Source organism: Nicotiana tomentosiformis, chromosome 12, assembly GCF_000390325.3.
Source record: "Nicotiana tomentosiformis chromosome 12, ASM39032v3, whole genome shotgun sequence".
NCBI classification, from domain to species: Eukaryota; Viridiplantae; Streptophyta; class Magnoliopsida; order Solanales; family Solanaceae; genus Nicotiana; species Nicotiana tomentosiformis.
In genome coordinates, this window is record NC_090823.1 from 886,868 (window position 1) to 909,416 (window position 22,549).

A 22,549-nucleotide genomic window follows, 5' to 3' on the forward strand; every position below is an offset into this window, starting at 1 on the left:
TCACCGGTTTATTTTAAAATCTCAAATCGAGGAAATTAACTCTATTTATGGTCCGCGAACACAGAAGACCGGGTAAGGAATTCTGTTAATCCGGGAGAAGATGTTAAGCATTTTCGAGTTCCGTGGTTTTAGCACGGTCGCTCAACTATTAATAATTGGCCTAATTATCTGAATTATTACATGTTTTAGAACTTTTTGTGCATTACCGCTTTTATACCGCTTTTAATATTTATGGAATTTATTTAAATAAGTTGCGATGTCACACACCTATTATTTTTGTACACATTGTGAATCGCGTCACGTGAAACGCACCCGCGATTTATAACATATTTATTTTTATTATTATTTGAAGTTATAGTCGAGTCACGTGAAATGCACACTCGAATTGGGATTTACGTATCATGACTATGCCACAGGAACCGTACTCATAGTCACGATGATTTATTTACGCGCCTAAAGAAAACTACAATTATAAACAAAGAGGATGGCCTTGAAAGATTATAATTATATTTTAATACCATGTGAAGCTAGCAAGAAAATGACAACTTAAAGATATCACCTGAATTCTTCTCAAACACATACAACCCATTTATCGTTATTGACAAAGTAAGGCCCAAACCATATGCGACAAATCATATCAACCCATTTGACTTAATAAAATTCCTTAGAGCTTTCTTTTCCAAACTTTTACAAAATAAACTAAAGATAAAATAATGCTTAACTCAAAGACACATGCTCAAAATAGAAACACTAGAGATGCAATGGTATAGACAAATTGTAAATATTTATCTAGACGATCAATTAGCTAATTAACACAATAAACAAATTCATGCTAACACGATGAATCGACTGAACCTTTCTCAAACTAACATGAACAAAATGAAAGAATTAATTAAAGGGAGAAGGGGACCTTTTATAGCTTCCAATTTATCAAAAAGCTTTCTGGCAGTTTACAAGATGATGAGAAGAACACGCCGATGAAATTGAATGGAACGGTTCATCAACAAGACACGCCGGAAACCTTGAATGAGCTCCACTAACTCGGCTTAATTTGCATAGTGGCTTCGCGTGTTGAAGATCAAAGAAGGAACAACATCGATTGGCTCCAATTTGAAGCAAAGAAGCAAAGAAAGAGGGGGAGGATTTTGTTTTTTCCTTTTTGAAATCTAATTTCCTGTTTTTTGTTTTTCTCACTTCCCTTGTTTCGTTTTTGTTTCTTTGTTTTGTGTGTGTGTGCTGCTCTTTTTCTTTTTGCTTTTGAGAACAAGAAGAAGATCTCCCCAGGCGAGGGATCTGCCGTTTCTTAGCTTAGGAATTTTTTTGTCCCCCCCCCCCTTATTTATTTGTGTGTGTATTTATCTTTAGGTAGGGAGAAGGGGCTTAGGGTTAAGGGATTGGACTCAGGTCCGAAAATGGGCTTCACCAGTAAATTGTTTTGGCCTAAATTTAATTCTTTCTCGTTGAACAAAAATAAAAATACTACCAAAATAAACTAATTAATCTTAGTTAATAAGAATAAATTATTTTTGTGTTTTTAAACTTATGTTTTAATATAAAAATTAAAAGTTGACTGAAATCCTATAAAAATAAAAAATAAGTAAATATTTTTAAAATGCTACTTTTAATTGTTGCGCGGGTCAACAATTACGTGCTTACAGCTGCCCCTCTTTTCTTGAAAACACGAAGAGTTTTCAGAGCAAAGAATAATAAGCAACGTAATTGATTTATGACCCGACGCTTATTCAGAACGAAACAAAGACGGACAAAAGATTATGACCGAGCCCTGGTATCTGAGCTGCCTACATATCCTTGGCTATAAAGGAATCAGGCCACGTGTAGTTCAGAAGTGATGGAGTGTGTGGAGAGGATGAGAGAGTCGAGTGAGATAACGTTCCATCGAGGTTCCAGTCCGCGATCCTGTTATTACATCAAAATCAAAAATGAAAAAGACTAACTAAGCCTGTCAGCTACGAGTTACAAGATTCCTATCTATAAGTCTTCTGAAACTTGATCTTGAGTCTTGAATGGTTCTTCATGCAGACTTTTGATTTGAACCTTGATGCTTGCTAGCTGCAGGTGCAGATCCATCTCTTCAGCTTCTTCGGATCAAGACGGGGCATGCAAAGCTTACGACTTCAGTCATGTCTTGAGCAACCCATATCTTTTCATCTGCTTCTACATTTTGAATTCAATTTTTTTTCTTTTATTCTGGATTGAGACTTCTTCTTTTGGTCATCTCGGACTGTCGACTTGCATTCTTGAAGCGAGCTTCTGTACTTCTAACTTGAATTGAATTCTGAAATGACTTCCCTCGTTCTTCAGGTGGGTGCCTGCAACTGACTTGAAATTTGAAATGAATTCCCTCATTCTCCAAATGGGCACCTGCCAATGACTTGAAAATTGAAATAAACTGGAAGTTGACCCTATTTTTCAGGCGGGCACCCTGCTGCTTGCACTTGAAATAAACTTGAACTTGTGGTAGACTTGAGCTTGCAAACTTATTCTTCAGCCGGCTCGCGCTACTTGTGATTTGGATTGAAAACTGGAGATTGCCCCTATTCTTCAGGCGGAATCCTGCTGTCTCTGACTTGAACTTGAAAACTAAAAGTTGACCCTGTTCTTCAGGCAGGCTCCTGATGCCTCTCTAACTTGAACTTAAAATAAATTTCCTCATTCTCTAGGTGGGTGCCTGATGCTGACTTAAAACCTGAAATGAATTCGCTCATTCTCTAGGTGGGTGCCTGATGACTTAAAACTTGTAATAAATTCCCTTATTCTCCAGGTGGGTGCCTGCTGACTTAAAACTTGAAATAAATTCCCTCGTTCTCCAGGTGGGCGCCTGATGACTTAAAACTTGAAATAAATTCCCTCATTCTCCAAGTGGGCGCCTGATGACTTAAAACTTAAAATGAATTCCCTCATTCTCCAGGTGGGCACCTGCTAACTTAGAACTTGAAATGAATTCTCTCGTTTTTCAGGTGGGTTCCTGATGTTGACTTAAAATTTGAAATAAAATTCCCTCGTTTTCCAGGTGGGCGCCTGATGACTTAAAACTGAAATGAATTCCCTCATTCTCCAGGTGGGCGCCTGCGTTGACTTAAAACTGAAATAAATTCTCTCGTTCTCCAGGTGGGTGCCTGCTAATGCCTTTAACTTGAAATGAATTCCCTCATTCTCCAGGTGGGCGCCTGATACTACAACAAAATAGACAAAACAAAAGATATTTTTCTGCCCCAGTTTGCACTAGGAAGATTTGTGAGTTGTTAGCAGAGCTATAAATCACCTATGTTATTGATGAATGATGCAATGATGAGAGTAAAATTGAAGACTCGACTAGGATATGCGTCTCCTAAAGAAATAAAAATTTGAAAAACCCAAACTAGGAAGTGCGTCTCCTAAATTTGAGATTGAGCTTGCGGAAAACTATAAACTAAGCTTGACTAAACTAAAAACTAACCCTATTCTCCAGGCGGGACCCCTGATTTCAAGAAAACTAAAGATTGATAACTTAAATTGTTTTTTTTTTAATCCAGACTTCCCTTTTTTAAAACTTATTATCCTAGGAAAAAATTCATGAGAGTAGGTCTTTTTTTTTATGGTATCTTAGGAGAAAGATTCATCAGACTAAGATTTTGATCCTAGGAGAAAGTTCATCAGACTAGGTCTTCTATCTTAGGAGAAAGATTCATCAGACTAAGAATTTGATCCTAAGAAAAAATTCATCAGATTAGGCCCTCTTTTTTTGTTATCTTAGGAGAAAGATTCATCAGACTAAGATTTTCATCTTAGAAGAAAATTCATCTGACTATGTCTTTTTTTTTTTTTTTTGTATCTTAGGAGAAAGATTCATCAGACTAAGATTTCTATCTTTGGAGAAAGTTAATCAGACTAGGTCTTCAATCTTAGGAGAAAGATTCATCAGACTAAGATTTCAATCCTAGGAGAAAATTCATCAGACTAGGTCTCTTTTTTATTATCTTAGGAGAAAGATTCATCAGACTAAGACGTTAATCCTAGGAGAAAATTCATCAGACTAGGTTTTCTATCATAGGAGAAAGATTCATCAGACTAAGATTTTGATCCTAGAGAAAGTTCATTAGACTAGGTCTTCTATCTTAGGAGAAAGATTCATCATACTAAGATTTCGATCCTAGGAGAAAGTTCATCAGACTAGGTTTTCTATCTTAGGAGAAAGATTTATCATACTAAGATTTCGATCCTAGGAGAAAATTAATCAGACTAGGTTTTCTATCTTAGGATAAAGATTCATCAGACTAAGATTTTGATCATAGGAGAAAGTTCATCAGACTAGGTCCCCTTTTTATGGTATCTTAGGAGAAAGATTCATCAGGCTAAGATTTTGATCCTAGGAGAAAGTTCACCTGACTAGATTTTCTATCTTAGGAGAAAAATTCATCAAATTAAGATTTTTATTGGGAGAAAATCCATCAGACTAGGACTTTTTATCCTAGGAGAAAAAATGTGAAGAGCAATGGCAATATTTTATGCACACTAGCAAGACAAATAAAGGCAAAGATTTGAGAAACTTCCCTTTGTCGGCTCTTCTCTTCTCTTTTTTTTTTTTTTTCTTTTGAACCACTTTCCTTGCATTGCTTTGTTCCTGTTTCAAACAAAGGAAATTTTGTCAGTTTTAAAAGTGGTGGTCGGTTTGTGGCCTTGAGTCTTGGGCAGCTTGGATTTTGCTCAATCAACTTGAGTCGGTTTCAAGAGACTTTTTGCTGTACATCAACCCTGATCGTTTCACACCCAGTACCATTTGTATTTGTGGCTCAATCAGCCTTATCCCAACTGGAGATCTTTGCTTAGGTGACCTTTTCTATGTCTTGAATGTCTTTCTGCTTTTTGAGCAATTTGTCTGTCAGAGAGAATCACAACTGGTAAGTGTCTTTTGCATGATATGCACATTTCATAGTTCTTGTTCAGTACTACAGAGAGCTCGAGCCCCTAATTAACCTCGAGATTATCTTTGCTTGCTTTAGCCAAGTAGGCTGACAAGGGTATTTTGGGAGGAAGCCTTTGCATGAATCCTCAAGGCATGTTGACTGTAACACCTGACTGTGCTGGCCAAATTTACTTTGTGCAACTGAAAAGCTGGTAGCAGATTTTGAAATCTTTTCTTGCTTGTTTTGACAAGGACTGACTCAGAGTGAAGGGACACAATGGTGCGAAGAAACGGTATTAACAAGAAATGCCCATGTCGAGAAGGACATAAGAAAGAGTTTTTTTTTAATAGCTAGCCTTAATGAATCATGACATGCATTTTGGACTTAATGGCCGATCCATCAAACTAATCCAATCTTTCCTTTTACTATTCTTATAAACTTTGAGGTCGGGCTTGTTCGTGCCAATCCTTTGCATCAGCTTCACGACTCACTTTCGACTAGTGGTGCCCCGAGGAATTTTAACCAACAAGCCTCTCTCATTTATTTATCTCTTCTTACCGTCGCCTTACAGTGCCCGTTAGGGTTTTCACTAGTAAGACTCTCTCATTTTTCTTTTGCTTTCTTATGTGAGCAACTTGACAGTGTTCTATGTCCCGTGACAACTTTTGCTCATTGCATGCTTCTCTTGGCATTCTTGAAGACATATCAGGAGGTCTTTATTTGGAAGGTTTTTGGATAGGTTTAAAAAGAAGGATTGACATGAAGGCTCAAAGTAGACTCGAAATGAGGGGTTGTAGACTTACAACTCTTGGAATCGACTCTTTCAAAAGTGAAATAAAATCTTTGCCCCAGTTTCAGATATTGGGGATTTTTTGGATTTTCTTTTTCTGAATTCTTATTTGGTTGGACCGAACCGTGTAAGGCTGCCTACGTATCATTTTTAAAGGAATCAGGTCAAACGTAGTTCAAACCTCTGAACTAACTATTTTTTTTCATCTTTCTTTCTTTTTCTTTTTCTTTCTTTTTTTATCATTTTTTCCTTCTTTCTTCTCTTTTTTTTTCAAAACAAACTGCCCCAGCTTCTATTTTCTAGGGGCATGGACCTTCGAATGTTTTTTTTCTTTTTTTTTTTTCACTTGAACTTTCTAAGAGTTTCCCCAGTTTGTACTTTGGGAGTATGAACTTTTCTTTTCATTTTTTTTTTTACTTTTGACTCTAAACTTGATTCCAAAAGAGGGTGATCAAAGAAAATAACACAGGCTTAAAAGGTTTAACAAAGGGTATAAAGTGTTTAGGTAGCAGAACAAGGGCCTCCTAACCTCTAGAGTGCCAATCATGGTTTCCTTTCGCGATACAGCATTGATGAACATGTCTGTCTTCTTGGTGTGTCATGGTCGGAATACACTTTTCACCCATTAATGTCAAACTTTCCAAATAAACTTCAATTGATTCTTCCTCAGACCTTCACAATGATTTGAAGGTAAAGATCATTAACCTCCTCGGGTCATTTTATTCGAGCTTAATTCTAAAGTATTTCAACTCTTTATTCATTAAGTTCCTTTTTCTCATTTATCCAATTCAAGCTTAAATCAGTTTTCTAAGATCTGGCCAAAACTTCCGCATGCATGTCATATCACTAAAACTAGCGGGAAAAGAACTAAGCATGGAATGACACAAAAGGACAAACTATATTTCATTGAGTAAACAACAAGACAAACAACCTAAAATCCGAGTTACAACCCTAAAATAACCTGGCTAATGAAAATAACAACAAAATGGACAGATAAGACTCACACAAATAAAATAGAGGGATAGAAGGGTTTGACTCAATAAAACAAATAAAATATGGATCACACCCAGGAATAACCCAGATAATAGAAAAAATCAAAACAAGCTACCAAGATTCCTTCCTAATAAGGAGGGAATGACTTTTCAATTGCTAAGCTTGACATTTAGCCACAAATTTGCTCATCAGAATCACCATGGCCTTCTCCAATTTCAGCCGGCAAGTTCCCAAGAGGATTCCCATACTCCATGTCACCACACATCATCCCCATAAAGTGTGCATCGTCATGTGCAGGGAAAGGATTCTGCGTGATATTTTGGGTGTCATTGTCTTGGATCACAATCAGTTTTTCCTGGATCATCCTTTCTATTTCTCTTTTCAAATCCTGACAACTTTCAACATTGTGCTCCTGGGCATTGGAATGGTATTCACACCTTTTAGAAGGGTCAAAGATTCCTGCACGTGGGTCCACATAATTTGGAGGAATAGGTGCAATCATGTCATAGTATTTTAATTTCTCAAACACACTTGCATAGGACTCTCCAATTGGTGTAAAATTATCTTTCAACCTTTGTTCCCCTCTATACCTAGTCTTGGATGTGGGTTATAGGGCACTTGAAAATTTTATGGAGGCTGGTGGAGATTTTGCGGTGCTGGCGCTCGCCTTCTGTGGTGTCTTGGTGGCTGGACAACATACTGAAGTGGAGCAATAGAGTATTGTGGGTTCTGAGGTGGATAGTAGTACTCAGGGGAATCATCGGAAACCTGATGAGGCTGCTCATACCTTCGAGATGTTCGCCTAGGACCTCATCTCGACCTTATTGTCATCATGGTTTCTTCATCCTTCTCATTCGTGTCACTAAAATTATCAGATTCAATCTGTACAGCCTGAGTTACAGCTTTGAGAACTACTTGACTTATAATTTTTCCTGTCTTAAGGCCATTCTCAACTATTTCCCCAATTTTGATTGCTTCCGAGAAGGATTTGCCCACTGCGGACATCATGTTTTGAAAATAATCTGGCTCTTGAGCTTGAAGAAAGACAGTGATTAGCTCGTGGTCATCCATGGGTGGCTTAACTCTAGCCGCTTGCTCTCTCCATTTAATGGAATATTCCCTGAAACGTTCAGTTGATTTCTTCTTCAGGTTTGAAAGGGAATTGCGGTCTGGGGTGAAATCGATGTTGTATTGGAACTGTGTGACAAAGGCCTGGGCCATGTCCTCCCAGACATGCCAGTGAGAGGTTTCTTGATCCATAAACCATTCAGAGGCTACCCCTGTTAGGCTTTCCCCAAAATAAGCCATTACTAGTTCTTCTTTTCCCTCCACACCTCTTAGCTGATTGCAATACCTTTTCAGGTGGGCTATGGGGTCTCCGTGTCCATTATACTTTTCAAATTTGGGAGTCTTCAAACCAAGTGTCAAACGAACACCGGGGAACATACATAGATCCTTGAAGGCAATACTCTTCTGACCTGCCGACCCTTGCATGTTTTTCAACTTTTGTTCTAAGCTTTTCACTCTTTGGGTCATTTCTTTTTGTGCCATCTTTCGGGTAGGCTTCTCAATCTCTGAAGGAAGATTAAATAGGTATGAGTGGTACTCAGGAGAATGGTATTGTTCTTGTTGGGTAGCAAATTATGACTCATGACTTTTCTTTTGTACCACTGTTAGCTGTGGGATAGTGAAAACGGGCATAACAGCAGTGATTGTCTGATTGGTTGTCAATGGCACACTTTGGGAGCGCACAACAAAAGTTCCAGTTGTAGTCGTACAGTTGGGATAAAGACTGAACCCAAATGGATAGGATCGATCAGACAATAAGACAGGAGTGGTAATAGTCGAGATGGGTGTGAATTTTGGGAAAATATGAGAAAGGGGTGGTCCTTGACCATTGGCCGATTCTTGACACATTTCAGTCATTTGCTGTTTCAGTATTCTATTTTCCTCAACCACAGTAGACTCTTGTTGAACCTTCTGACCCCGAGTCTCTTGACCACTCATAACAGCTTCAATGTCAGTTGTCAATGATATTTTTCCTTTGGATCTTGTGTTAATAACTTACCACAAACCGACCACCTCAAACTTTCTTCTATGATTCAAAACAAGAGACACGTTAGAATAGACTGAGTCGGTCCTTATTATCACCATCATCATCATTTATTTTTCATTTTTTCATTTTTTTTGGTCCATCGAACCTGATGTGGGTTGCCTACGTATCATGTGGGAACATGAATCAGATCGTGCGTAGTTCGGAAAGATCAGAAATAAAGTAAATAAACTAACTCTTTTTGGATTTTGATTTTTTTTTAATTTCCGAAAGAAAGACTTATAAAGAAGAAAGAAAATATTTTTGGAATTTGATTTGTTTTTTTTTTCTAATTTTTTCCGAAAAGACTTCTATATAAGAAAGAAAAATATTTTTTGGCTTTTGATGTTTTATTTTTTGTTTTTGGATTTTTGGGAGAAAGACTTTCTAAAAAAATGTAGAAAATATTTTTTTTTTGGATTTTGATTTCATTTGTTTTCTTTTTTTAATAAAAGACTCCTACAAATAAAATATTTTTTTAGTTTAAAAGTTTTCTTATTTTTTAAATAATTTTTGGGGATTTTCTAAAAAAAAAAAGGCTCCTAAAGAAGGAATTAAAGGAAATTTTTTTTGGATTTTTAAAAAAATGGGGTCTCAAAGGAAGACTTTTCTAAAGGAGGAAGTAAAGGAAAATATTTTTGAATTTTTAAAATTGTGGGACGGAACCGATGAGGTTTGCCCACATATCTCATATCCGGTGAGAATCAGACCCGCGTAGTTCGGTCAGTTTTTGAGAACCAGGGGAAAATGTCATTTTTTTTTTGAAAATTTGGACTCATTTGTGACAACCTTCTAAAAATTAAGCAGAGTTTCAGGATCTTATTTTCCTTCTTTTTTTTTTCAAATACCGGAATTTTCAGGAACCGAGTCAATTTCTCTCTCCTGTGTTTCTTGATTTTCTTTCCCTATTCTAGAAGCCAGTCAACATGCAAACCAGAATAAATAAATGCAACAAGTAGCACGTAAGATGCATCAGGATGGTCTTTTTATTTTGGGGTACACCTGTCCTAGACGAACCCAACCCCTGTGTTGAGTCCCCAAAGTCATATACACGTGATGCAAACAAACGTACCTACTAGGGATCCGGCATGAGGTTATGTTATTCTAGGTTTGAACCCTGAGGGTATTGTTCTAGACCTGGTTTGCCCGAGCGGACAACTCGAGTCGAGGGGGAGCAGCGTACCGGGAATACAGAAGGTTCACCGGCTTTGCAACTTGTCCGAACCTCGTTCTAAAATTAGGATATGACTCTAACAGAAAAGAAGCCACGCGAAGCGCACGCTTCCCAGAAGATTTAGAAGACTCAGAGAGAAGAAGGGTTTCGTAGCAGTTTATATACAATTCACACAATATCAAAGCGGTAAAAAAAGCGGCATTTAGCACATTAAGCTCAAACACGTAAAAATCAGACAATCATGAAAGCCAATCATAATAACTATTCTAAGCTCGAATTATGAACCCTGAACCAGAGATTCTGGGTTCTTATCCCCAGCAGAGTCGCCAGAGCTGTCACACCTCCTTTTTCCCGAAGGGGGAATAGGGATAAGGGAGTATTTCCAATTTAAGTGACATTAGTCGAAATGATATTATTTATTCAATCAGAGTCGCCACTTGGAATATTTATGGTGTTCCAAATCACCGGTTTATTTTGAAATCCCAAATCGAGGAAATTGACTCTATTTATGGTCCGCGAATACAGAAGACCGGGTAAGAAATTCTGTTAATCCGGGAGAAGGTGTTAGGCATTCCCGAGTTCCATGGTTTTAGCACGGTCGCTCAACTATTAATAATTGGCCTAATTATCTAAATTATTACATGTTTTAGAACCTTTTGTGCATTATAGCTTTTAATATTTATGGAATTTATTTAAATAAGTTGCGATGTCACGCACCTATTATTTTTGTACACATTGTGAATCGCGTCACGTGAAACGCACCCGTGATTTACAACATGATTATTTTTATTATTATTTGAAGTTATAGTCCAGTCACGTGAAACGCACACTCGAATTGGGATTTACATATCATGACTATGCTACGGGAACCGTACCCATAGTCACGATGATTTATTTACGTGCCTAAAGCAAACTACAATTATAAACAAAGAGGATGGCCTTGAAAGATTATAATTATATTTTAATACCATGTGAAGCCAGCAAGAAAATAACAACTTAAAGATATCACCTGAATTCTTCTCAAACACATACAACCCATTTATCGTTATTGACAAAGTAAGGCCCAAACCATATGAAACAAATCATATCAGCCTATTTGACTTAATAAAATTCCTTAGAGCTTTCTTTTCCAAACTTTTACAAAATAAACTAAAGATAAAATAATGCGTAGCTCAAAGACACATGCTCAAAATAAAAACACTGGAGATGCAATGGTATAGACAAATTGTAAATATTTATCTAGACGATCAATTAGCTAACTAACACAATAAACAAATTCATGCTAACATGATGAATCGACTGAACCTTTCTCAAACTAACAGGAACAAAATGAAAGAATTAATTAAAGGGAGAAGTGGACCTTTTATGGCTTCCAATTTATCAAAAAGCTTTCTGGCAATTTACAAGATGATGAGAAGAGCACACCGACGAAATTGAATGGAACGGTTCATCAACAAGACACGCCGGAAACCTCGAATGAGCTCTACTGACTCGGCTTAATTTGGACAGTGGCTTCGCGTGTTAAAGATCAAAAGAAGGAACAACATCGATTGGCTCCAATTTGAAGCAAAGAAGCAAAGAAAGAGGGGGAGGATTTTGTTTTTCCTTTTTGAAATTTAATTTCCTGTTTTTTGTTTTTCTCACTTCCCTTGTTTCGTTTTTGTTTCTTTGTTTTATGTGTGTGTGCTGTTCTTTTTCTTTTTGATTTTGAGAACAAGAAGGAAGATCTTCCCAGGCGGGGGATTTGCCATTTCTTAGCTTAGAAATTTTTTTGTTCCCCCCCTTATTTCTTTGTGTGTGTATTTATCTTTAGGTAGGGAGAAGGGGCTTAGGGTTAAGGGATTGGGCTCAGGTTCGAAAATGGGCTTCACCAGTAAATTGTTTTGGCTCAAATTTAATTCTTTCTCGTTGAACAAAAATAAAAATACTACCAAAATAAACTAATTAATCTTAGTTAATAAGAATAAATTATTTTTGTGTTTTTAAACTTATGTTTTAATATAAAAATTAAAAGTTGACTGAAATCCTATAAAAATAAAAAATAAGTAAATATTTTTAAAATGCTACTTTTAATTGTTGCGCGGGTAAAAAATTACGTACTTACAAACCCACCTCGAAAGAGGCGAGGGCAGTACAATCGAATGAGATGGTCGAGGGTGAAAGGCATCCCCTCGATTTTGTTCTTGAAGAAACAGATCAAAATAACGATCCGCCAAACAGAAGGATGGATCTGGCCTAGGGTTATTTGGTATTGACGGTAGAAATTGATAATAACAGGATCGAGAGGACCTAACATGAAAGGGTAAGTATACACGCTTAAAAACCCTTTAACGTAAGTGGTGATATCTTCTTCAGGGGACGTGATTACTATTTTTTTGTTCTCCCAATTGCAATCTTTCTTTAGCTGCTCGAGGTACCTCTCGGTTATCGAACACATATACCTCGATACTGGCTTATATCGGCCAGGAACCGACGAGCCTTTGTCGACCTAAAAATCGGAGGTAAGAACACACGCCCCAGGAACGCACTCCTTAGGTCGTGGCTCCACCAGTGTTTTGTCGGCGGCGGGCTGTGAAGAAGAAGCTTTTTCTTTCTGAGGAATGGTTTTTGATGTTTTCGCCATTTTTGGTTTAAAGATCAAAAACAGAAAGAGGTAACAAAGATTTGGTATTCTTTAAGAGAGACTTTGCAGTGAAAGATCACAGATTTATAGATGAACTGAGAAGAAGAACTTGAAAAAATTGGAGATGTAAAAGTGATAAATGGTAAAAGGAGGGGCTATTTATAGATTGAGCAATGGCGGTTCAACATCAGCGGTGGCCGACCACCGTCTGACACGCATTAAATGCCTTGAAAAACTAATCCGACGGGACAATTATCACGTGAGTCATGATCGAGCCCGATGTAAACGTCAGCTTATATCCGATCGAGCCGTTGGGAAATTATATCGTTTCTCGCCACATCCTTCCCGAGAAACGAGGGGACTATCTGTATACGGTCGAAACTGATTTCGGCCTTCGTACGTCTGATCGAGATGGGATCATAATGGACCGAAGAAAGTCTTCATAAAATCGAGATGGATCCGAAGATGGCACAAACGAGCTTCAGATTTCAGGTACAAGTTAAACACCGAGCTCGAAGTCATTATCGAGCTCGGGTCCGAATCGAACTATGATGAGATGTGATTGAATCGAGCTTAAGAGCCATAGGTCAACCAATACCGAGCCTAAGTCATTTCCGAACCCCGAGTCAGCATCGACCTCAAACCCGCACCGAACTCTAAAGCTAGACGCCGACCAATATCGACTGATACTGAGTCCGATCAGGGTGGAGCTCACAGACAAGAGCCGTTGCAGCCGCACTAAGGGAGAGAATCTCGGCGGGAATTAGGGAAAAACTGATTTATCATGGGTTTCCCACTATGTATTTTTAATTATATCTAAAGTAGGGTTCCCTCACTATAAAAGGGATAGCTATATTCCTGTAAAAGGGGGGAAGAAAGTTTTGGCATACATTGTAACTGAGATGTCATACATTCCTATATTGAAGAGTTATCCTTTTTAGCTTCATAGATTGATTCATCTTGCTTAATCCATAAATCATCTTCTTTCCAACTTTGCTTATTTTTTCATTCTTTGCAATCAATATTCGATATTTCCATTTTACTCTTACGATTTGTGTCAAGTTATACCACATATCCTTAAAACTACGTACAAATTCAACTCTATTCGTTTTTCGGGTAAATAAATAATATTACAGTAATTCATTTTTTTTATTTTTTTTAAATAACCCACAAGTATGTAAGAAAATCTAATTCGACAATAATTACTATGGTTAGAACTTATGATACGCATTTGGCCTCTTAATCACTGAAATAGGAGGCAAACCCCACTAGTGATGCTACAATTCATCTCTAGACCATGAGATTCGAACGGGTGACACAATTGGAAAAATAAAAATAATTTTCGCCTCAAACATCCAACAAACCAAACTAAACATAACCGCATTATATTGCCCATTTCTGGAAATTCCTACAGATTTAATCTCTTTTCCTTTTATAGCATCTCCTATTTCCTTAAAGAGTAATTCCGTTTCTCAAATCAGAAGGAGAAGTACATTGTGTCTCTTCTCTTTCTTAACGTACACTGCACACAAAACCAATATGTAAATCACAAGAAAAAGGAACCATTTAATTTGCTTATCCTCCATTTGCAATACACCTAATTACATCATGTTGCGCTCAATTTCTGTTCTCTTGTTTTTCTTTATAGTATCATTTTATCCATGTTCTCTAGCTGAAATCAGATACTCTGATGTTCGTTCGGACGATCATCCAATTATACCATTTGACGAATTCGGATTCACACATCGTGGTAGATTAGAACTCAATGTCTCAAAAATTTCCCTTGGTGTCCCAAACAGCCCTGCAAATCTTGATCTATCCAAAGTTGGTTTCTTTCTTTGTACACGTGATACGTGGATGCATGTTCTTGAGCAAATTGAGGATGCCGAAATCACGTGTGCCCTCCAATCTGATATTGTTAAGGTTGTCTACACCTTCGATAAACTTGGTGACAACTCCTCTTTCGACACACTTTTTGTCGAAACGGATGCTGATCAGTACTCTCTTGTGTTTGCTAATTGCTGTCCTCAACTCAAAGTTACAATGTCCGTCCGATCAGCTATGTACAATCTCGATGCCAAATCAGGCAACCGCGATTTTCTCTCTGCTGGCAAGGCGATTTTACCTAGGATTTATTTCCTGTTTTCGCTTGTTTATTTCTCCTTGGCGATCTTTTGGATTTTCGTGTTGTATAAGAAGCGACTTACCATTCACGCGATTCATTTTTTCATGCTCGCGGTGATTTTATTAAAAGCGCTGAATTTGTTATGTGAAGCAGAGGATAAATCTTATATTAAACGAACGGGTAGTGCTCATGGATGGGATGTTCTATTCTATATTTTTAGTTTCTTGAAAGGGATAATGTTGTTCACGTTGATCGTGTTGATTGGGACGGGTTGGTCATTTCTCAAACCTTATTTACAGGACAAGGAGAAGAAGGTTTTGATGATTGTGATACCACTTCAAGTTGTGGCAAATATAGCTCAAGTTGTGATAGATGAGAATGGACCTTATGGGGAAGAATGGGTAACATGGAAACAGGTTTTCTTGCTCGTTGATGTGATCTGTTGCTGCGCCGTTCTTTTCCCTATAGTTTGGTCGATTAAGAATTTGCGCGAGGCTGCAAAATCTGATGGAAAAGCTGCTGTGAATTTGATGAAATTGACACTTTTTAGGCAGTACTATGTCGTGGTTATATGTTATATTTATTTTACAAGGGTTGTGGTTTACGCCTTAGAAACAATTACATCGTATAGGTATCTTTGGACTAGTGTAGTGGCAGGGGAAGTTGCAACTCTGGCATTTTATCTGTTTACTGGATATAAATTCAAGCCTGAGGTACACAATCCATACTTTGTTATTGATGACGAAGAGGAAGAGGCCGCGGCTGAGGCATTAAAGAATGACGAGTTTGAATTGTGAGCAAATCCTAGAGAATTGAGGATCTCGTGATCAGTTTTGAGATGGTTGAAGTGTTGGTGAGAATTAAAGTGCAAATCTTGTAGATCAGTTTTATTTTGATGTTTTGTTTAACTTATGTATTGTCAATCTTTTTCTCTGTATTTGTACTTGAGCATGTCATATAATTTCTTGGATTAGCATCTTGTCTGGAAAAGAACAATTGCTCTGTCAATTTTTGCATTTTTTTCAGTTTAATCACTTTGACAATGGATAAGGTGATATGCTATTGGATTACTTTTGTAGCATTTACATTAAGTACAATTTATGCACTAGTACACCCTCTGAATGAATTAATGGTGTGAATGAGGTTACTAGTAACTAACTGCAGATGGTAACTTTAAATGTGAAGATGCCAATTTTATGCCATTATGCTTAGCTACAAATTAAATTATTTTTCACTCATGCAGTCATCTTTAAGAATGTGACTTTACAATGATAGAATGGATCAGAACAGAAATATAAATTCGTTTCAAAAGATATATGAGGCCGGCGAAAATAGATCCTATGGACTTGACTGCATAATTAGCATGGGCAGAGATTGGATAATCATCCACTAAATGGACAACGTTGTAACTCGTGAAATGACTTTCTAACAAACAAGAACAACTAGGCATGCTTCATTGGTACTTTGTGAATTGAGGGACAAACTGATTGTAAAAGCAACAAATGCTGTTCTACACGGCTACTTGAAACCTACCGTGCTCTGCTTACCTACTTGGAATCTACAAGTACTTACCTACTTGGAATCTACAACTACTCAGGGCGGCACTTTTAACCTATTCATGCTTTGCACGTGCACTTGAGACCTATACACGTGCTCTGTACGATCATTTGAAACCTACCCTTACTCAATACGATCACTTGAAAGTTGAAACCTATCCGTGCTCAGCACGACCACTTGGAACCTGCTTTTGCTTAGCACGATCACTTGGCACTTATCTGTGCTCGGCACGGCCACTTAGAACCTACCCGTGTTCAGCACTGCCACTTAGAATCTACTCGTGCTCAGCAGGGTTATTTGGAACCTACTCGTGCTCAATACTGTCACTTAAAAACTATTCGAGCTTAGCACAACTACTTGGAACCTACTCTTGCTCGGCACGGCCACTTTGAACCTACCCGTGCTTAATACGACCACTTGGAACTTGTCGTGTTCAGCACGACCACTTGGAACATACCCATGGTCACCACAACCACTTTGTACCTATTCGTGCTGAACACAACTACTTCGCTTTGTGCACACCTACCCTATTATTTGGAGATCAAATAATTTTTCTGTTTGTATAATATAAATTTAATAATTTATCTGGATTAGTTTAATAATTTATTAGATTTAACACTATTTTCTATAGAGATCTAATAATTTATAATCTTTGTGCACATGACCAATTGGTGCTAAATGAACAAAATATATACTACACATATAATTGGAAAATATGAGCATATCATCAACCGAAAGACCATGAAGGAGAGTATCTTTGTGTATAGACAATATAATGATCAAACAGGGGACAACGTTATTAGGGAAAGATAATCCAGTTGACTATTCCCTTTCAAAGAAAATATGAACGGCTCATAATTAATTAGAATATAAAGGAAAAAGTAGTATCGTTATCTCACTCAAAATAGGTGCTATTATCTGGACACCTTGAACTACGCGCATACATACTTCTAACTGGATATATATAGTAGTAATATATATTAGTTTATCTAAGTTTGGTGTAGTATATAATTTGATTTATACCAACAAGTTGTTTAATGGTGATGATTGTGCATAGGTTAAAAATTCAACATCAACATCATCATCATTCTGTGCTAGCTCATGTGACTCATAACACTGAGTTAAGTATAAGTTGTTGCTTGATGTTTGGAGATGGCCATTAAGTTGGGCTACCCAGTCGGCTTTTTTATCGCGGTCCTCGTGGTAATTACTCATGCAAGAATAATGTTGATTAGTTTCTGTTGATGACATGATCTCATCAAAGCTGCAATCTTGATGTATTATTTGTTCCATGTTTGTCGTAGGATGACGAATCTCCAGCTCTGGAAGGTGTAAGAAACTGCCCTCACCAATTCCAGTGCTGCTGATTTGTAGCATATTAGTATCAAATTCAATGTTTTCATTGTTGTTGAACTGCAGGATATTGCTTATGTGTTGGGTTTGATTATGTTGTTGTTTGCATGACCTTCCCATGTACGTGAGTATTTGATCAAGCACGCCATCTGTATTTGAGACAACAGATGAGCTTTGAGGAATTTCAAGAGCCTTATTGTAATTCTTCTTCTTGAAAACACGGCAGACTACCCAGCCCTCTTCCTGAGCAGCTGATTCGGAGGCCTGGATCGGATATGAAAATTAAATGAGTTTAACTTATGTATATAAGCAGTGGAATTTTATAATCTTGACAGGACATGTTACATGCTACAATATGTATAATCTTGAAAATCAGAAAAATTGGAGTACGTACACAAAAGTTGACGGCTTCGTTGGGGGTAGTATTGTCGTCGAGGCGATACTCATGCATAATCCAATCTAATTTCACACCATGAGGGGCACGTCCTTTATAGAAGACTAAGGTTTTTCTCATTCCTATTCTCTTGCAATTGCCGTATATTACTTTGTCCCGACCTGTAGCCTTCCAAAACCCTGCAGCAGTGGCACGATTTGTGCGAGTCCCCGTCGGATATTTCTTGTCCTTGTGACTGAAGAAGTACCAATCATTTTGTGGCGTTGATCCTATTTTGCACTTCTCTGACACAGATAAAGTTAAATTATTTTCAAATTTTAAAAATGATCAATCTTTTTGAGACAGACTGGAAATAGAATCATATATAAACGGAAAAATGCACAACTTGATGAAGGATCTCACCTTGAATGTCCCATGGTTCGAGCTTGTTGAGATCAACTTCGCAGATTACATCAAGGTCTATCCTAACGTTAGTAATCTTCTTCCTCAAGTAATAGTGAAGAAGCTCTTCCTCAGTTGGATGGAAACGAAAGCCCGGAGGCACCTGTGATTGACCATTCACAGATAGATTCATCCTTGTGTCACAAATCGGACTTATAAGTAAAACACCCTAACTAGCTAACTAGAAACAGAAGGGAATATTTCCTAAAATGGATAGTTAGCAACTGAAGTGAGTATAGAGAAGAGGGTTGGAAAATTGTTGAAGAAGAGAGGTAAAAAGGGAAGGGAGGAAACCCGATGATTTATATGCAGTCGTTAGGAACACAATATATTGGGTCCAAAAATGCATGAAAAGGTTTGGTATCATGGCCAATAGAGGACTTTACACAATTTTTACGAAAAAAAGAAGAGAAAAAGAAAGAATGAAATAGCCTGTTTGGCCGAGCTTGTCCAAGCCAAAAACACTTCTTCTTTTTTAAAAAATTACTTTTTTTCAAAGTTCAAGTCTTTTACCAAGCTTTTAAAGAGAAAAAAGTGCTTTTGAGAAAAAACAGAAACACTTTTGGAGAAGCAGAAAAAAGTAATTTCTTTCGAAAAGTATTTTTTTGAGAAAAATAAAAGCAATTTTTAAAAGTTTGACCAAACATTAATTGCTGCTCAGAAATATTTTTTAAGTAAATTAGCCAAACACAAATTGTTTTTCACTAAAAGTACTTTCGAAAAAGCACTTTTAAAAAAAAACACTTTTCAAAATAAGCTGATTTTTGCAGATTGGCCAAACATGTTACTCCCTCCGTTCTAATTTATGTGAACCTGTTTAACTGGACACGAAATTTAAGAAAAAATGAAGACTTTTGAAATTTGTGATCCTAAACAATTCAAAAAGGGGCCTAGAGTATTTGTGTAGTTATTAAAGCTTCTTATTAAGGGTAAAATTGTAAGTTTAAGCAAAATTATTTTCAAATTTAGAAAAAGATTATTCTTTTTTAAACTGACCAAAAAAGAAATAGGTTCACATAAACTGGAACGGGTAGTATAATAAACCAAACCAAAAGGGTAAGCCGGTAAGGTTGTGGGGCCATATTATAGGTAGAATTATGGGGTCCCACATCTTCTTATTAGTTGTCTTCCCATAATCCAGTGGTGGGGTAACCCTGCATCAAGAAACTATGACCCTCGACCTTAATATCTCTAGAAAAGCCCTCTTAAACTAACACTATCCTAAGAAAATCTTTCTGCCTCTCTTTTTATAACCATAGTATTCTATAGTTACTGATCATCGATTAATTCAGATTCATACTTGAAAATTTTATTAAAAGGAAATTATTTCTTACTAGAATTTTTTTTCGTTTATCGAATTTAAACTCAAAACTTTTAATTAAAAATAAAAGCATCTTATATATCCATCATACTATATTTCTTGGTAGTTTTTTCACACCTTTTTATGCATCCATCCCTCACTTTACTCGTGCAACTAACACCAACGACAAGGAGAGATAGAGATGGGGTCGGAGCATTGCGCTTTCCAAATTCATGATAGTCTATCAGATAGTTATAGAATTGAAATAAAGATACAAATTTTCTTTCAAAGCTATTTCCACCTTCGTTCCAATTCAGTCACTACAATACCAACTATATAGGCAGTTAGGCACTGCATGATTATATGTTTCCATCACATACCTCCTTTATTTGTTTATTTATTTGTTTAAGGATTTTGGTTTTTCAAAAGGTCATGTATATCTAACACTTTGTCATAAACTGTGCATATTGCATAAGTACTTAGTGACATACGTACCAAGGAAGTATGATTTTGTCCATGGAAATCTAGTTAGGCTATTTGAATGGCCTCCAAGCTAATAGCAGAAAGCTTTAATTTCATTTCTGCCTTGAGGGAGTGTAAAATAGGGCAGTCCGGTGCACTAAACTCCTGCTATGTGTGGGGTCGGGGAAGGGACGGATCACAAGGGTCTGTTGTAAATAGTCTTACCCTGCATTTGTACAAGAGGCTGTTTCTACGACTTGAACTCGCCTAATCACATGGCAACAACTTTATCACCTTGAGAAAGTGTAGCACTCAAAATATGCGCGATGTAAATTCTTGCCTTGCATGGAGTCATTTTCGGACGTATATCACAGATAATATAAAAAGAAAGATTGAGTTATGTTTATACAGACCTAAGCTAGGGAAAGGAGGCACAGAAGATGAGAAAATGGTCGAATACATAATTTAGTAAGTGTATTCTCGTACAATTTAATCTTTTATATTGGGTTAAAACAAGTTAATTATACACCAATTTCTGAGAAATTGCTGGTTTGAGGTTGTTGTCATTAGCGTAGACGTGTTACCTCATCGTTGTCTGCTGCTTTGACTCTTATCAATTCACCTTTAAAGTTCTCAGGTATATAATCAACAATCCATTTTTCAAACTTTTCCACCCTCTTTCCTTTCTTTTTATTTTTTTCAAAAATATAGTCACGTCGTTCACTTTTACTTGTTCATAATAGAATTTACACGCCCTTTAAAAAATAATCAAATGAAATATATATTTTAGCATAACACTCATAATAAATAAAGTATTTTAAGAAGTCTTGGAAATGATTTGAGGAATGAATAGTTTAAGATAAAGGTAAAACAGAAAAAAAATAATTAGTTTTTTCTTGATTTGCTAAAATTAATAGGCAAAAGTGAAAATATATTTTTAGTATAGCAGACAAGTAAAAGTCAACGAAGGGAGTATTGTTTACCCGAAAAACGGATAGAGTTAAATTTGTACGTAGTTCTAAGGATATGTGGTGCAATCTTAATACAAATCGTAAGGATAAATAGAAATATCAAGTATGAATTACAAAGAATGCAAAATAGATAAGGTTGCAAAGAATATGAATTTTAGGACTAAACAAGTGGAATCAATTTTAGAAGCTTGAAAGAACAATTCTTCACTATAGGAGAATATGATGCTCGAATTATAATGTAAGCAAAACACTTGCCTCTACAGAAATGATAACCATCCCCTTTATAGTAGAGGGATCTTACTTTAGATATAATTAAAAATATATAGTGGGAGATCCATGGTAAATTAGCTTTTCCACAATTCCTATCAAAATTCTCTCCTCTAATGAGATTGCAACGGCTCTTGTCTATGAGCTCGATATTGACTGGAGTTTTCGGTCTTGACTCGAGCTCTCGATCTTGGCTTGAGCTCGATTCTGACTCGGACCCTATGAATTGATTCGGGGTCAATGTTGGTCGGTCTCTGGATCACAAGCTCGATAACTTTACTTTGTATCATAGTTCGATTTGGATTCGGGATCGATAATGATATCGAGCTCGATATTTATTGCCCCCTCAGATTCGAAGCTTGTTTGTGCCATCTTTGGAACCCGTATCGAAGTCTCACTTCGATTGATTATGTTTCGAACTCGATCAATCGTACGAAGGCCGAAATCTATTTCGACCGTATACAGATAGTCCCTTCGTTTCTCAGGAAGAATGTGGTGAGAAACGATATGATTTTTCAACGGCTCGATCGGATTATAAGCTGACATTTACATCGGGCTCGACCATGACGCACGTGATAGTCGTCCCGTCGATTTAGTCTTTTAAGGTATTTAATGCATGTCAGACGGTGCTCGGCCACCGCTGATACTGAACCGCCATTGCTTAAACCTATAAATAACCCTTCCTTTTATCATTTATCACTTTTACATCTTCAGTCTTCCAAATTTCCCAATTTGTTTTTCGTATTCTCTGAGTTTATTCGCAAATCAGTGATTTCTCTTTGCAAAATTCTCCTTCCAAAGTACCAAATCTTCGTTACCTTCTTTAAATCCAAAATGGTGAAGACATCCAAAATCATCCTCGAAAAAAAAAAAGCTTCTTCTTCCCAATCCGCCGCCGATAAAATACCGGTGGACCCTCATCCTGAGGAGTGCGTTCCGGCGGCGTGTTCTTACCTCCGATTTCAAACTAGATAAAGGTTAGCCGGTTCCTGGCCAATATGAGCCCGTATCGAGATATATTTGCTCGATAACTCGGGAGCACATCGAGCGGATAAAAAAAGATTGTAACTGGGAGAACAAAGAGGTGGTAGTGCCATCTCCCG

The 22,549-nt window shown here is 37.1% G+C and overlaps 2 protein-coding genes across 2 annotated transcripts; one reads left to right on the top strand and one right to left on the bottom strand.

Moving 5' to 3' along the window:
• Positions 1 to 13,986: 13,986 nt before the first annotated feature.
• On the top strand, positions 13,987 to 15,697 carry LOC104116424 (protein CANDIDATE G-PROTEIN COUPLED RECEPTOR 7-like). The gene has a single exon (XM_009627275.4). It carries the CDS (start codon positions 14,185 to 14,187, stop codon positions 15,496 to 15,498), a length of 1,314 nt encoding a protein of 437 aa, XP_009625570.1. The 5' UTR covers positions 13,987 to 14,184; the 3' UTR covers positions 15,499 to 15,697.
• A 1,306-nt stretch (positions 15,698 to 17,003) lies between these two features.
• Positions 17,004 to 18,748, bottom strand: LOC104116425 (NAC domain-containing protein 43-like). The gene is made up of 3 exons (XM_009627276.4): positions 18,408 to 18,748; positions 18,006 to 18,289; positions 17,004 to 17,875 (listed from the first exon to the last, which is right to left on the bottom strand). The coding sequence occupies exons 1-3, from the start codon at positions 18,577 to 18,579 to the stop codon at positions 17,276 to 17,278; spliced, it is 1,056 nt and encodes a 351-aa protein (XP_009625571.1). The 5' UTR covers positions 18,580 to 18,748; the 3' UTR covers positions 17,004 to 17,275.
• Between the last annotated feature and the right edge of the window lie 3,801 nt (positions 18,749 to 22,549).

Bases quoted from the DNA above. Each gene is read 5' to 3' on its own strand.
- LOC104116424 (XM_009627275.4), top strand. From the start codon at position 14,185: ATGTTGCGCTCAATTTCTGTTCTCTTGTTTTTCTTTATAGTATCATTT.
- LOC104116425 (XM_009627276.4), bottom strand. From the start codon at position 18,579: ATGAATCTATCTGTGAATGGTCAATCACAGGTGCCTCCGGGCTTTCGT. The intron at 18,290-18,407 runs GTGAGATCCTTC...TATCTGTGTCAG, and splicing joins CGAACCATGGGACATTCAAG to AGAAGTGCAAAATAGGATCA. The intron at 17,876-18,005 runs GTACGTACTCCA...TATCCGATCCAG, and splicing joins ACGAAGCCGTCAACTTTTGT to GCCTCCGAATCAGCTGCTCA.